The sequence below is a fragment of the Notolepis coatsorum genome (assembly GCF_963971535.1).
Source record: "Notolepis coatsorum genome assembly, chromosome: 9".
NCBI lineage: Eukaryota > Metazoa > Chordata > Actinopteri > Aulopiformes > Paralepididae > Notolepis > Notolepis coatsorum.
Genome location: NC_140173.1, coordinates 144,298,390 through 144,315,892, shown reverse-complemented (window position 1 = coordinate 144,315,892; position 17,503 = coordinate 144,298,390). Strand labels below are relative to the sequence as shown.

Genomic DNA, 17,503 nt, shown 5'->3' with positions numbered 1-17,503 from the left:
TGAATTGAAAATGGGGGACCCTGATGGAAACAAGACAAACGTCTTTCTCTGGTCTGCATCCCCTTAACAATTGTATGTATTGAGCCGTACTGTATTGTACCCATTCTGCAATCTGTTAAATAAAGTTTTCATTCATTCATTCATTCATTCATCAATATGTACTGTCCCTATTTGAAAGGTACTGTAAGTCGTATTTCTTTGTTAAATAAGTGGTACATGTTAAAATAATAGCTCTACATTCCGACAGCCATCACTGATATAGTGTTTGGGTCAGTAACATGGGTCTCCCAGTCCCTCTGCTCTGCAGTAAACACTAAATAAATGTTCTGGTATCCTGTTCCCACTGGTCTGACAAAAAAAAATACGTTTTAAGCAAAATGTGCTTGAAACAAGTAAAATAATCTGCCAGTGCAGTAAGCAAATCTGGTTTGGCAATATGTAGGGGTGTTGAGTGTCTTGCTGACGGACTCTTTGAATATGAATGAATAGTTTATTTTTGGTCTTTGTTTACCACAAATCAAAAACACACTTGTGTGGACTGGAAAAAAAGATCACAAATGTACATATTCAAAGTAAGCTCACACACAAAATCCAAACTCAATGACCGAAAAAAGGAATAGGCTGAAGCACATGCTTATTTTGTCTATCCTTTACAATTCTTAAAATATATTTTAATATAAAAAAATAAAACTTAAAATATGCTGCAAGATATATATATTTTTTAAAACAAATGTTTGATGTTTTACTCAAAATTGTACTCCTGAATTATTAAATTTTTTAAGGCTTTTTTAAATCTCCCCTGAGAAGTACACAACGTCAACCCGTCACTAAGGCTATTCCATAGTTTAACTCCCAAAATTAAAACACATCTAGCTTTTACATTAGTTCTTACTTTTTAATGTTTTAAGAATACATAACCCTCCTAAATTATACTTTCCTTCTCTTGGTTTAAAGAGACAATGGGCCTCATTCATGAAGCGATATAAGAACAGATTTTGTTCTTAACTAGCATTTAATTATTTAGTTATTTTGTTCTTACCTGGGATTCAGCAATGTTTTCTTATTGTTGCTTTTCTCTCAGGCAAGACCAAATTCTAAGAGTGGTCGAGAGCACTCTTACCCAGATAAGAAACTCTTACCCAGATGAGAAACATTTAAAGCCTACCATTCTTAATAATAATAAATAATACATCAGATTTACATAGCGCTTTTCCTAATGCTCAAAGACACTTTACAAAACAAACAATATAATACAATGCAGTTTTAGTAGATATTTAAAGATATATAAAGATGATAAGTTAGAGTGCTGTGTTCATTCATAGTTAAAATACAGTAGAGGTTCAGTACTTTATTATCTAAAGATGATAAGTCAGAGTGTTGTGTTCATTCATAGTTAAATACAGTACAGGTTGAGTACTTTATTATCTAAAGATGGTAAAGAGTGTTGTGTTCATTAATAGTTCCACATACAATATGTAATCTTCTGCCGCTAGGGGTCTCTCCGACGGATTGAATCAGCAATTGAGAACAAGCTGAGGGAAGAGCAAGTGGGATTCAGGAACGGTAGAGGATGGACTGATCAGATCTTTGCACTGAGGAATATCATCGAACGGTGCCTTGAGTGGAATGTCCGGTTGTACATCAATTTTATAGACCTTAAAAAGGCTTTTGACAGCATGCACAGGGAGACCCTCTGGAAGACCTTGCTGTCATAATTATGGAATCCCTGAAAAGATAGTGTTCTGATAAATGTGTTCTATAACCATTCTTAATGCAGTGTGGTCATTGCCAATTGTCTCTGAATGGTTTGCAGTGGAATCCGGTGTAGGACAGGGCTGTATCATCTCCCCCATCCTCTTCCTAGTCGACTAGGATTATGCACAAGACCACATCAGATAAGCCCAGAGGCATAATTTTATGCCATTTAGAAGATCTTGACTTTGCTGATGACCTGACAGCTCTCTCCTCAAAGAGAGATGCTCTATGGGAGAAAGGCTGAACAAGTATGCAAAGCAGACAGGTCTTAACATCAATACATCAAGACACGTGATGTGCATACACTCCACCAACCTGCACCCATCACTGCCACCTATCACTGTCAACAGTGAGCCACTAGACCATGTGGATATAAACTCAACCAACCTGCACCTATCACTGCCACCTATCACTGTCAATAGTGAGCCACTAGACTATGTGGATAAAGATAAGATAAGATATTCCTTTATTGATCCCCATGGGGAAATTCGGTATCATCGTAGCATGGGGGAGGGGAGGTACAGGTAGTAGAAGACATACAGGTACCGGTCACAGAATTATAGTACAGTGGAGAAGTATACATTTAAATGGAATAAAAAGGCACAATATATATATATATATATATATATATATATATATATATATATATATATATATATATATATATATATATATATATATATAAAATATATACAATATAATATCCTCCACCAACCTACAGCTATCACTGCCACCCATGCACCTATCACTGTCAACAGTGAGCCACTAGACTATGTGGATAAATTCTGCCAACCATGCACCTATCACTGTCACAGTGAGCCACTAGACTATGTGAGGACTTTACAAACCTGGGAAGCCTTATATGTGAGGACTTTACAAACCTGGGAAGCCTTATCAGCAAAGACAACGGGTCAAAAGGGGCCATCTAAGCAAGGCTTAACAAAGCTTGTGGGGCATTGGCCTGCATTGGTCTTAGGGCTAAGATTAGACTCTATAACAGCAATGTCAGATCTGTCCTGATGTATGGCTCAGAATGCTGGCGTGTGGTAAAAGGAGACATGGACAAGATTGATGCTTTTCCACAACGGGGCGCCTGAGGAAAATCTGCAGCATCTTATGACCCAACAAAATATAAAACGAGGAGCTGCACAGCAAAACTGGCTGCAATAGTGTGGTCCTTGAAATAAAACTGGTTACAATGGCGTGGTCCTTGAAATAATACTGGTTACAATAGTGTGGTCCTTGAAATAAAACTGGTTACAATAGTGTGGTCCTTGAAATAAAACTGGTTACAATAGTGTGGTCCTTGAAATAAAACTGGTTACAATAGTGTGGTCCTTGAAATAAAACTGGTTACAATGGTGTGGTCCTTGAAATAAAACTGGTTACAATAGTGTGGTCCTTGAAATAAAACGCTGGTGGCTCAGATGGCTGTAGGCCACACACTCAGAATGGACCAGGACAGGATACCAAAGGTAGCATTAAGATGTACCCCCACCCCCCCCCCCCCCCCCCCCCACCATAATCATGCTTGTACCCAGGGGTGTAGCTCCAGATTCTGGGCCCCTTGAAAGAATGTATTTGCAGGCCCCCAGTAAATGCGAGAGCGCGTAAGTACAGGTAGCAAAATAACAACGCTTATGTTTTCGTTCACTGAGGAACTACACTTTTCTCTGCCGCTGCTGACGGCGACAGCACTGAACGACAGGCGTTCTACTGGGAAGTGTAGTTCTTTTTTAACGACAAATTAAAACCTTATAAGTATACCTTTATTTCAACCAAAAATGCTTAAACAATAATGTTAGTGATCGAAGGGAACTCATTTTGTGCAAAAATGGAAAGCTTGCCAATGTTCATGAGGCAGAATTGTTACAATAGCCGATAATCCATTTTCCCAATGATAAATCCCTATACGGGTGGAACAACCAGTGACGTCAGACTACACCTCCCTATTAGAATCCCTATTCGAATCCCTATTAGAATCTCTATTAGAATCTCTATTAGAATCCCTATTAGAATCTCTATTAGAATCTCTATTTCACAATCCGCGAAATGTATTTTCTTTGCCTGCTTTTTACAATGTTCATCTTTCTCCATTCGCGCCGCATCGATTTCTGTGAATTGGGGGCGTTTCACTGGCCATATATACAGTATATTATATATACTGAATAAGGTTTTATAAAGGAGGCGCCAGACCTTTAACTTCTTTTTTTTCCTCACACTATATTTCTAGTCTTTTCTTTGTACTCTCATATTTTATTCTTATTATCCTGCCTGTACCCATCCTCTCCTTCTCCTGCTGCTGCTCTGACACCCACATCTCCCTCTGAGGGGATGTATAAAGATCCATCTTATATTATCTTACCTACTCTCTTACGTGCCCGTCTCTCATACACATGGCTGCCTGCGATAAAAAAAAGCCAGCTTTGGGTCTTGGCTTCGTCGTCTTTATATCCATAATATTGTGGACATCCTCTGATAACCGATCACGTTCACACAAATGTTACCTTGAGATTCAGCGACGCCCATAAGTGATGCTGACAACAACAACAACAAGGTGACTTTCCAGAGTCTTTTGAACGCAGTCACAGAAAACAACCACATAAACACACACTACTACCAGTATGCCGAGGACGAATATACTATCATAATGGACTGGTTGCCCTCCTCCCCTCCAGGAGACGCTACAGGAGCCTCCGCTCCAAGTCAAGCAGACTCAGGAACAGCTTCTTTCCCTCAGCTGTCATCTCTCTGAACTCTGTGCCACGTTGACAGCCATATGAACTCTGAACTCTGACTCCATTGCCTACACCCTAGCCGGCTCTGTCACCCATACTGTACGACTCTGAACTCTGTTGTGTTACAACCTCAGCCAGAGCCTCTCTCTCACCTGCCTGGGCTGCAGGCCTCCCACACCCTTATATGGGCAGCTTCCTGTCCCTTCTTCCACACGCTGTCTCCATGAAGCAACCTACACACCTGAGGCTCATCAGATCGTCACCAGACCTGCGCTCCTGCCACTCCTCCTCCGAGTGTTGCTTCACCTGCCTGAGTATGAGGACTAGAACCTGTTGCTTACGCTGTCTCTATTTTTGCCTTGTCCTAACCCTGTTTTTCTGTGTGTATACGATCACACACCCTCTCCAGTCTTCGCTCCATCCCGAGACACCGCCAGCCAAGCCGTTCCCTGGGAATCACACGGAATGACCCTGCTCGTATTAAACATCCTAAAACCGCCTCATTCTCCTCTCCTCTTGTGTTCTGCTCTTGGGTTCAAGATATGACGCTACTGTACCCTAACATGTTGCCCATACTCAATTTATACCTACCTACATTACTGCTTTCACTGTCTACCACTCTACCCATCTACTCTGTATGATAGCATGATATACAACAGTGCTGTATATACACCGCATATTTACTTTTATATATTTATATACCACATATATATATACCCATATTTGTCTGAATATACCTGCATATAACCCCTCTATACACGTGCTTGTACACCTGCATATAACCCTTAGCTCTGTAGGATAGCATGTACAATAATGCTGTATATACCATATATATATATAATTCCCACTGCATATATACCTAACCTATCCTTACCTGTCTGTACTTACCTGCACATAGTCCTTTACTATGTAATCTGTACATATACTACTCTTACTAGTTACGCCGTTGGCCAGTCGTAGTCATCACATCTTTATGTATTAACTACAACTCTGTAATACATACATCTGAGTAGCACTATTACTCAGTAGTACTCATTTGTATATTTTGTACCCAGTTTAACCACCTGTACATTGTATACTGCTGTTGTACTTTACTGCTACATGGATGCCAAACTTCTTTTCGTTGTACTGTACTTGTACTGAATCTAATCAAATCTAGGATGGCACGCACGCAAGCACGCACGCACGCACGCACGCACGCACGCACGCACGCACGCACGCACGCACGCACGCACGCACGCACGCACGCACGCACGCACGCACGCACGCACGCACACACACACACACACACACACACACCACACACACACACACACACACACACACACACACACACACACACACACACACACACACACACACACACACACACACACACACACACACACACACACACACACACACACACACACACACACACACACACACACACACACACACAACACACACACACACACACACACACACACAACACACACACACACATTTAGAATCTTTGTTTATGTCCACATAAAGACAATGTTTAAAGGACACAAATATTATCAGTGCACTTGTACATTGTGGGTTATCTGATACAATCGTGCCCAAATTGACAATGGCAACCAAAGTTACACACACACACATGGATGAGGAACCTGACAATCAACACACAGCTCATGGATACAGATAGCAGCGTCTTCTCCAAATTGCCCGGCTGCCAATAATTGCTGACACTGAGCAATATCTTGCTAATTGTTTGGCACTTCTCTTCGGAAGAGCGGCCATCTGAAGGCCTCTAACACCCAACTTATGGACGGACATGACCCAGGCTTCCAAATATGAAGACTAAAAGTTTACAGTTGTAGCCTGAAACAAAATAAGAACGCACACACGCACACGCACACGCCACGCACGCACACACACACACACACACACACACACACACACACACACACACACACACACACACCACACACACGCACACACACACGCACACAAAGGAGGGAGAACAGTACTGCATGCAAGTTATAATGAATGTGTGGCTTACAGTGTCAGATACCTTTTCAGTGTCTATACCGCGCGACATGGACCAGGTGGAGGCGATGTAGTCCATCACCCTCTCGCTCAGGCCCTTGGGCACCTGGTAGAGCTTCAGGAAGTCCCGCACGCTGTTGAGCATCTCGTGGTAGCGGTTGGTGTTGGCGTACATCTGCTGGAAGATGGTGGTCACGTTACCGAAGATGGTGGCGTAGAGGAGGGCTGGGGGGGGGGGGGAGGGGAGGGGGGGGGGGATATACGTTTGAATTAAAAGCGGTGCAATGGTTCATCAAAAGGGTTTCAACATTCAACCCCGGAATTCCGAAGGGGGGTCTTTTTCTGTGCTTGTAGTATCTGGAGGTTAGTCACAATAATGTCACCATGCAACAAAGAGACCCCTCTGTTCCTTGCGATTGTGAAACAGTAGGGGAACAACGTAGGGACCATCGATTATTATGGAGTTTCAGCCTTGTTTTTTTTTTTTTAATCTTTTACCCCCTCCTTTTTACTCCGTTTTTCTCCCATCCCAATGTTAGTCGTTATGCCAATGCCCAATCCCCCTTCCTGGTCGCTGCGCACTTACCCCCCACAGTCGGTCTGGGAGAGTGGAGGCTATCACATGCTTCCTCCGACACATGTGTAGCCAATCAACCGCTTCTTTTCACCTGGCAGCGCGGACTCTCACTGAGAGGGTGTAACGTGTGGAAGGATCACACTACCCCCCTTAGATCCTTTCATCGCTGAGCAGGCGCCCCGACCGAACTGTAGGAGTCGCTGTTTTACAACGGCCAGGACCCACCCACCGGCTTTCCCACCCTCTAACACTGCCAATTGTGTTATATGAACGACCAGCCAAGCTGGTAGCAACGCCGAGAGCTGGGCTCGAACCCAGCGTCTCCTGCGTTGGTGGCGAGCGCCTTGCCCACTACACCACCTAGCCGCCCTCAGCCTTGTTTTTATAATCATCATCATTCGTTGTCTTTTCTGGTTTCACAACAGAATAAATCGATGCTGGTTCAATTAAAAATGTAAAAAAAAAATTGGTAGAGGGGCGGCCGTAGTGTAAAGAAGAAAACAATACAATTTATAAAAGCTGCAGCCTGATACGCATCAACTGCACCGAGTTAATAAGCTTAGTAAGGCACAGATTAGAGTCTGTGTTCTACTACTGTGTTCCGCTATAAGCCTATTAGAGCTAAGTTGACGTGTACTGGAGGCTTTAATAAATTGTATAGTTTTTTCATTGCATTATACAGAGGCTCCCCTCCCGTCCCCTGTTTCCATTGACGATAAAGCTCAGAAGTCTCAGAAGTTCTCTACATCCCAATACATCACAAGTGTACCAAGTAGGGGCGGTTAGGTGGCGTAGCGGAGATTGCGTTCGTCACCAACACCGGAGACGCTAGGATTCGCCTGTTCGAATCCAGCTCACAGCTCCGGGGTTGTCACCAGCTTGGCTGGCCGTTCACACTAATACAATTGGCAGTATTAGAGGGTGGGAGAAGCTGGCGGGGTGGGTCCGGGTCGTTGTAAACAGCGACTCCTACAGTTCGGTCGGGGCCTGAGTGGGATAGTGTGATCCTTCCACACGCTACGCCCTCTCAGGGAGGATCCGCGCTGCCAGGTGAAAAGATGCGGTTGATTGGCTGGACGTGTGTCGGAGGAAGCATGTGATAGCCTCCACTCTCCCAGACCGACTGTGGGGGGTAAGTGCGCAGCGACCAGGAAGGGGATTGGGAATTGGCATAACGACTAACATTGGGATGGGAGAAAATCGGAGGAAATTGGAGAAAAAAAATAAAAAATTGTACCAAGTAGCCCAAGTGGACTTTAACATTCCATCCCGAAGCCCTTGCTGCGATCTCACTCGCGTAAGCGTTGCGTTGCTATGTAATCGACGCAGTTCAGCGTTTCACAAATGCATTTCAGCATTTAGATCCCCCTGGTGTCTTTGGTCTCTGCAGGGTGCTGCTGCTGAGGAGAGATGATCAAATGCTGCATATCAGTGGTCGCCTCCGGGCAGCGCCTCCGGGCAGCGCAGCAGGGCAGCGCGGAGGGAGGCGGCCATGTAATGTCTCCCCTCCTCTCAGTATTACAGCCGGTACAGTAATGATACCACTTCGTCTACTGTTGTTGTCTTTGCTCTATTAGGGTTTTGCTCATGGGTGGAAAAACAAGACTAGGCAAACCTGGTTAAAAGAACACGGCAACATGTGGGGCAATTAGCTCACCGTCTTCTCCAGAGAGAGAGAGACAAGAAGATAGATACCAGTTTCCTCTCTGTGCGTTCAGTAGAAAGATATCTGGCTGCCCCGAAGGCTAACCGGCCATGTCCGCTCCCATTCATTGTGCTAAGCTAGGCTAACCGGCCATGTCCGCTCCCATTCATTGTGCTAAGCTAGGCTAACGTGCATCCAGATATCTACTGAACGCACAGAGAGGAAACTGGTCTCTATCTTCTCGTCTCTCACTGGAGAAGACGGTGAGCTAATTTCCCAAAAATGTCGGCGTGGTCCTTTAAGTCGGACCCAGATACACGCCGGTGAGAATTGACGTTTGTTGATTATGATTAATGTGTGTACCGTACATATGGTATGTCAACTATGTGTGTACCGTATATGTGGTGTGGTGTGGTGTGGTGTGGTGTGGTGTGGTGCAGGCGATGCAGCGCCCCAGCTCGTTAGTGCGGTTGCTGTTGTGATGAGGTTTGGGGGCTGGGCTGCTACCACTGGCTATCGAAGGTTATGGTGCCACCAATTATCTTTTAGCAACTCCCTGTAGTCATGACGACATCAAGCCCAGGTGCCTTTTTCCCCTCGTTTGACGAAAAAAAAAATCAATGTTTTATTTTTCCCATTTTCCAGTGATTTTGTCCTTGGTGATACTGCATGTGGGGTTAACCCTTTCACTACCACGCGACATAAGGTTAAGCCTTTCACTACCACACGACATAAGGTTAACCCTTTCACCACCACACGGCATAAGGTCAACCCTTTCACTACCACACGACATAAGGTCAACCCTTTCACTACCACACTACATAAGGTCAACCCTTTCACGTCCATGCTACAGAAGGTTAACCCTTTCACTACCACACTACATAAGGTTAACCCTTTCACTACCACATGACATAAGGTCAACCCTTTCACCACCACACGACATAAGGTCAACCCTTTCACTACCACACTACATAAGGTCAACCCTTTCACGTCCATGCTACAGAAGGTCAACCCTTTCACTACCACACTACATAAGGTCAACCCTTTCACTACCACGCTACAGAAGGTTAACCCTTTCACTTCCACGCTACAGAAGGTTAACCCTTTCACTACCACACTACATAATGGTTAACCCTTTCACTACCACACTACATAATGGTTAACCCTTTCACTACCACACGACATAAGGTTAACCCTTTCACTACCACACGACATAAGGTCAACCCTTTCACTACCACGCTACAGAAGGTTAACCCTTTCACTACCACACTACATAATGGTTAACCCTTTCACTACCACACTACAGAAGGTTAACCCTTTCACTACCACACTACATAATGGTTAACCCTTTCACTACCACACTACAATTCCATCCAGGTCGTCAGGTTCATCCAGTTCACCGTGAGAAGCCACCTTCCTCCGAGAAGACCAAGAAGGGGCAGGAGGCAACATCATGAGAAATGAGAAACTACACATGCCCCACGTACAACATCCCTGAGGCCTGACATGGTCGTAGGAGGCCAAGAGGATCATCCTGATCGAACCGACGGTCCCATAGGAAGGCGGATGAGAAGAGGATCATCCTGATAGAACTGACGGTCCCATAGGAAGGTGGATGAGAAGAGGATCATACTGATAGAACTGACGGTCCCATAGGAAGGTGGATGAGAAGAGGATCATCCTGATATAACTGACGGTCCCATAGGAAGGTGGATGAGAAGAGGATCATCCTGATAGAACTGACGGCCCCATAGGAACGCGGATGAGAAGAGAATCATCCTGATAGAACTGACGGCCCCATAGGAACGCGGATGAGAAGAGGATCATCCTGATAGAACTGACGGCCCCATAGGAAGGTGGATGAGAAGAGGATCATCCTGATAGAACTGACGGTCCCATAGGAAGGCGGATGAGAAGAGGATCATCCTGATAGAACTGACGGTCCCATAGGAGGGCAGATGAGAAGAGGATCATCCCTCTGAGGGGGAGGAGTTCCTGCAGACACTCACTGCACTAAAGTGGCCCCACACTAAACTATCCCAGTTCAAAAGGTAGGCGATACTGCCACCTGGCTGGATTCGATCGTCATTGCAATTTTAACGTAGGCAGCGGTGCAAGGGAGATACAGGGAGGTCCGTGCGAGTGTTTATAATGGGGATCAAAGGAAAAAATTGCAAAGGATCTAAAAACGAGAAAACAAGTTTTTGGCGCTCAAGCGTTGGCGACGAAACACAAGTATACTCGTTTTTTTGGTACCCAATGAGTTAGCGGTTTGGTAACATTGCATATAACATTGTTTAGAAACCTTTTTGCAAACTTTAGAAGGTGGTTTTTGTCCATTGTTGTCCTCTTCTGTACTCGTCGATATACTCCATGGATTCCATGCTGTTTACACAAATTAGTTGTCTTCCGTTAACCTGGCAACAAAGCGGCTGCTATTGGTCGAGCGCAATACACGTGACAGAACTCGCACCACTTACATCAAATATAACTACGTATTATATAAGATCTAGTCCCGACTTTAAAAGTATAATTGCGAAAAACCGGCAGGATTGTAGATGGAGAACTTTTTATTCCTAAATCTACACCAATAGATCTTTCACCCAGAGCGAAAATGTCGTAGTCCCCCGAAGTGGGAACGTGATGAAACGATAACAGGGTTCACCTTATGGCCTGAAGAGCTAGATGTCATAGCTTCTAAAATTGAAGGTGGGGGTATCAGACTCAGCCCCTCCCTTCCAGCTGGAGCGCACTGTGACTGTCGAGTCCTGGCTTTAGGCAGAATCACAGTGAGTGGTTTAAGAGACGTTATTTATATTTTGAACATGTGCAACACTGCGCATTAGTTAGATTACACGTTGTGCACGTTATGACTTTGAACGTCTGCCATTTCCACCACAAAAGGCACATACAATTAACAATGCGATGCGTCGGTCATGAATGTGCAAATCAACAAAATGTCATAGTCGATGACGTCGACTTGGGCCATGAATCGTGACAGCCCTAGTTATAAGCTACAGTCATAAGAGGTTGACTGAAGGTGTTATAAGCTACAGTCATAAGAGGTTGACTGAAGGTGTTATAAGCTACAGTCATAAGAGGTTGACTGAAGGTGTTATAAGCTACAGTCATAAGAGGTTGACTGAAAGTGTTATAAGCTACAGTCATAAGAGGTTGACTGAAGGTGTTATAAGCTACAGTCATAAGAGGTTGACTGAAGGTGTTATAAGCTACAGTCATAAGAGGTTGACTGGAGGTGTTAACTTATTAGTATCTAATAGAAGAAGAAGAAATAAATACCTGATTATACCAGAGTATATCCACTTTATGTGTGTGTGTGTGTGTGTGGGGAGGGTCGTAACAGCTGGAGTGTGTATGGATCAAAGACATCAGATGCCTTCTCTCTGTGTGTGTGTGTGTGTGTGTGTGTGTGTGTGTGTGTGTGTGTGTGTGTGTGTGTGTGTGTGTGTGTGTGTGTGTGTGTGTGTGTGTGTGTGTGTGTGTGTGTGTGTGTGTGTGCGTGCGTGTGTGTGTGTGTGCACTGTATGTGTCTGTATCTGTGTGTGTGTGTCTGTGCATGCTTTTACGTGTGTTTTGTTTGTGCACTTTACAGTACATACTGTACTACAGGGAATAACGTTAATTAAAAAGTGCTCCTCAGCTCCTCGTGGCTCACAGGATAAAACCACACGTCTAACACTTTGATCACCACCAGCCGACGCCGGGCAGCGTCACCGAGGCCCGCAGTGCATTACAGTGTATTACATATATTCCTGTATCACTAGAAGACTAATCACAACACATTCTCAATCGGTCGAAAGGAGCCGTAGTCGACTAGCCAACCTCTTAGTCCAATACAAAAAAAAGGAAAAGATTATATAAAAAAGAAAAAATAATTCTAAACTTTTGTATCATTCTTTCCAAAAGCAAAGAGGCCTAGAAGCGTGGCTAACGCTAATGGCGCGCACACCAGAGGCTTACTGCCTACGAAAACAGGCACAGAGGCACTGAAAGAGGATTTCACCCATCTAATGAACACACTAGACTAGACAAATATTTTTTTTTTTTTTTCAAGTTTCAAGTTTCTTTAATAGTTGTCATACAGAAGTACAGAATACTTTTGTACAAAATGCTTCTTACTGTTGCGCTCCAGAGACTGTGCATGACAAGATAAGTATGAAATAAAAACATAGTAAAAATTAGAAGTAAAAAAGAGGTCACAGTGTTCAGTTTAGACATATGTACAATGTTCGTAGACGTAGTTACCATACAATATACAATACTGTGCAGTGTACTAATATACAATACTATATAGTGCAAGGCATAAATGGACGAGGTGCAGTTTAGGTACAATTCACAGTAGGTGTACGAGTTGTAGTGCAAATCCTTTATCAATAAATATAAAGTGTAAGTGTGTTTGTGTGATCTAAAGTGTGGAGAGTGGGTGCTGCAGTGTGTTGTTTGTTTGAGTGAGTGTGTGCGTGTGGGTGTGTGTGCTGTGTGCATTTGATGGTTGTTGCATAGTGATTATTGTTCGTTTAGCGATTATTGTTCGTTTAGCAGCCTGATGGCCTGGGGATAGAAGCTCCTTCTGAGTCTTTCTGTGCTCGCCTTAAGACTCCGGTATCGCTTGCCTGACGGCATCAGTTCAAAGAGGCAGTTGTTCGGGTGGCTCGAGTCCTTAATAATTCTCTTAGCCTTCCCCTTGCACCGCTTGTTGTAAATGTTCTGGAGGGTGGGAAGCCCCCCTCTAATTGTGCGTTCGGCTGAACGTGTCACTCTTTGTAGTCTGCTACGGTCTTGTGCAGTGCTATTCCCAAACCAGGAGGTGATGTTGCCGGTCAGGATGCTCTCTATTGTACATGAGTAGAAGTTCCTAAGGATCTTCTGACTGACTTGGAACTTCCTTAGGCGCCTGAGGAAGTAGAGGCGTTGTCGTGCCTTCTTCACAACACTGTCAATGTGTGTGGTCCATGTCAAGTCCTCGGATATGTGGGCTCCGAGGTACTTGAAACTGTTCACTCTCTCAACTGGTGCCCCGTCGATGCTGAGGGGGCTGTAGTCCTTGACCCCCGACCTCCTGAAGTCCACAATCATCTCTTTTGTTTTGCTGACGTTCAGGGAGAGGCAGTTCTCCTGACACCACTGTGACAGGTTCTCTACCTCTTCCAGGTAGGCCCTTTCGTCGTTGGCAGAGATCAGGCCCACCACTACTGTGTCATCAGCAAATTTGATGATGGTGTTGTTGTTCCGCTGTGCTACGCAGTCATGTGTGTACAGGGAGTAGAGGAGGGGGCTCAGAACACAGCCCTGGGGGGCCCCTATGTTGAGCGTGATGGATGAGGAGGTGCAGTTGCCGGCTCTTACCACCTGGGGTCTGCCCGTCAGGAAGTCCAGGACCCACTGGCACAGGTCATAGTTCAAGCCCAGGTCCCTGAGCTTGGCTATGAGTTTGGAGGGGACTATGGTATTGAATGCTGAGCTGTAGTCGATGAACAGCATTCTCACATAGTTCCCCTGCCTCTTGTCCAGATGTGATGCTGCTGTGTGCAGCACATGGGCTATGGCGTCCTCCGTGGACCTGTTGGGGCGATATGCAAATTGCAGAGGGTCCAGGTTGATGGGGAGGGAGGAACAGATGTAGCCCTTCACTAGCTTCTCAAAGCACTTCATGGCTATGGAGGTGAGGGCTACAGGGCGGTAGTCGTTGAGGCAAGCGGGCGTAGATTTTTTGGGTACAGGGATGATGGTGGACTTCTTCAGACAGGTGGGGATGACGGCCTGTTCCAAGGACAGGTTGAAGATGTCAGTGAATACCGGGGCCAGTTGGTCGGCACAGACTTTTAGGACGCGGCCGGGGATGCCGTCCGGTCCTGCTGCCTTCCTGATATCCACTTTTTTAAAGATCCGTCTCACCTCATGCTCTGTTACCCTGAACACTGAGTCTCCATCAGCAGACCCCCCCCCCCCCCCCATTGCCATGGTTTGTAGGCTGGTGTTGTTATTCACAGCCTCAAACCTCGCATAGAAGGAGTTGAGATCATTTGCTAAGGAGATGTCACTGTTCAGTTTGAGGGGGGTTCCTTTGTAGTCTGTCATTGTTCTGAGGCCCTGCCACATGCCTCTAGAGTCAGCCTGTTCAAACTGAAGTTCAACTTTATCCCTGTAACGCCGTTTTGCCTCTATTACTGCTCTCCTGACGTTGTATCTTGCCATCTTGTGTTCTTCCATGTTGCCTGTCACCAGCCCGGTGTTGTATGCTGATGTGCGCACTTTCAGAGCCTCACGGACGGATTTGTCTACCCAGGGCTTTTGATTTGGGTAGATATTAATTTTGGTGTTGGGGATTATTACTTCTACCTGAGTACAGACATAGTCAATCACCGTTTCGGTGTATTCGTTAATATTGGCTGTGTTATCACGGAATACACTCCATTCTGTGCTTCCCAGCACTGCTTGGAGTGACTCCACTGACGTCACGGCCCAACGCTTAACCTCTCGCGAGACCACCGGCGTTCGCTTGAGACTCTGTCTGTACTTTGGCAAAAGGAAAATGGCGGCGTGATCGCTTTTACCGAATGGACTAAGAGCCTGTGACTTGTACCCATTCTTAAATTGCGAGTATACATGGTCTAATATGTTCTCGCCTCTGGTGGGACAGGTCACATGCTGATAGAAATTCGGCAGCACCTTTTTAAGACGCGCGCTGTTGAAATCCCCCAAGACCAAAATGGCAGCGTCAACATTAGCTGCCTGGAGTTTGTTTACCTCGTCGTGAAGTTTTGAAAGTGCGACCCCAGTGTTCGCGTGTGGTGGAATGTACACTCCGATGAGGATGATGGACGTTAACTCTCTTGGGAGGAAGAAGGGTCGACATTTTATCGTGATAAACTCCAGGTCTGGGGAGCAGTGGTTAGACAGTTCCTTTGTGTTGCCTAAATCGCACCACTCCTTGTTTATCATGAAGGCAATGCCGCCTCCTCTTGTCTTTAGTGACTCTTCTGCCGTCCGGTCTTTGCGGAGAACGAAGAAATGGTCTGCCGGTTCTATTGCGTGATTCGGGACATCTGGACTCAGCCAAGTTTCTGTGAAACAGAGGACGTTACAATCCCGAATGTCCCTCTGGAATTGGATCCTTGCTCTGATGTCGTCCAATTTGTTTCCTATCGATTGCACATTGGCCAACAATATGCTGGGCAATGTGGTTCTGTGTCGTTTGGACCTCAGTCTGTTCCGGACCCCGGCTCTCTTTCCTCGTCTTCGCGGCGGCTTTTGGTCTTGGCCATGGCCGGCATAACAAAGGATCTCGGCGGGCCATTTCTGCTGTTCAGCGATCCGATCCAGAGAGCAATCCAAACGGTAAGTTTTTCTTAATCCAATGTCAATGATTGACTGACGGTCATACACATATAATGCACCAACAGTTGGTGCAAATAAAACTCCTAATACTATAAAAATTAACAAAATAAAGCACAGTCTCGTCGGAGCGATCAGAAAGGCAGCCATCACAGCAGCGCCAGTTCACCAGATATCAAGATGTATCCATCAGTGGACCAATTGCATGCTTTTGCAGAGGACAAGAAGCCTTCTGTCGACTCCTTCAGACATTAAGCACCCCCCACAGCCCAAATGGAATGATAAAAAAATATAATAATAATAATAATAATAATAATAATAATAATAATAATAATAATAATAATAATAATAATAATAATAATATTATACTTTTTTTATAAATTTTTTGTCGACTAACGGCACATTTTGGCCAATCATAGTCGACTATCCAAATCCTTAGTCGGGGACAGCCCTAACGCACACTAAGCGGCCTGCAGGGTGATAACCTGCGGAGTAGGCCGCTGCAGTGATCAATTACGAGATAATTGCAATTATTTTGCATAATCGTGATCGTTGTTTTTTTCGATCTGGGGTCGGTCATTACTTGGATTCAGATCAATGCGCGTGTTAAATAGCCTACATCTCTGTGTGGGAGAGGTCACAGAGAGGTTAGATGCAGTCTTCGTTTTTTGAGGCATACCGACGCCCGTCTCCCTTGCTAACACAATGGATGGCAGCGAGCCGTTCCCGATGCAAACAATGGAGAATAATTATATAGTTTGAAAGAAAGGCGCTTCGTCCATCATCTGGACGCGGTTCGGGTTTAAAAAGTCGGACACTGAGCACAGAAAACTATTATCTGCGAGCGAAAGTTGTTGCCGGATGCACGTCGCAGACACAAGCAGTCCCCCCACACACAGGTGGTGCTAAACAAAAAAAAACACAACACAGACATCACTAGCCGAGTCATTTTCCAGTGTCTGTATGACGGTAAAAGCAAGCGGTGGAAGGACATTACAAATTCCATGTGCAATCCAATGACCTAAACCAGTGTTTCTCAAAGTGGGGGGCGTGCCCCCCAGGGGGGGCGCAGAGGCATGACAGGGGGGGCCTTGAGATTTATTAAAAAATAAATTAAAAAAAATTGGATTACAGAAGATTATCACTAAAGTGCTATCTGTTGCAGCTGCACTGTTCTCCATTAAAATACCATTTCTCAAAATCTGAAAATCATTATTTAATAAAACACAGAAAAGGATCACCAAGTTACTCTGGATAAAAAAAAAACTTTACAGACAACATTGAGACAAAGCTTCCTGACACATCTCCATCCAAACTCTTGGAAGAACTCTTTGAAATCTCATCTGATACCACCTGGAGAGCTAGTTTCAGAGTGTGGTGCTGAGTACCAAGTATCTCATCTCATGGCCCACCAAGTAT

At 44.9% G+C, this 17,503-nt stretch overlaps 1 protein-coding gene across 1 annotated transcript in view; it reads right to left on the bottom strand.

The window, feature by feature from the left end:
* Positions 1-17,503, bottom strand: part of kcnh1a (potassium voltage-gated channel, subfamily H (eag-related), member 1a) — a gene marked incomplete at both ends in the record, with an annotated part of 161,846 nt that overhangs the window by 23,936 nt on the left and 120,407 nt on the right. The window contains 1 exon segment of the mRNA XM_084321540.1: positions 6,532-6,731. Coding sequence (XP_084177666.1) covers positions 6,532-6,731 — 200 coding nt within the window.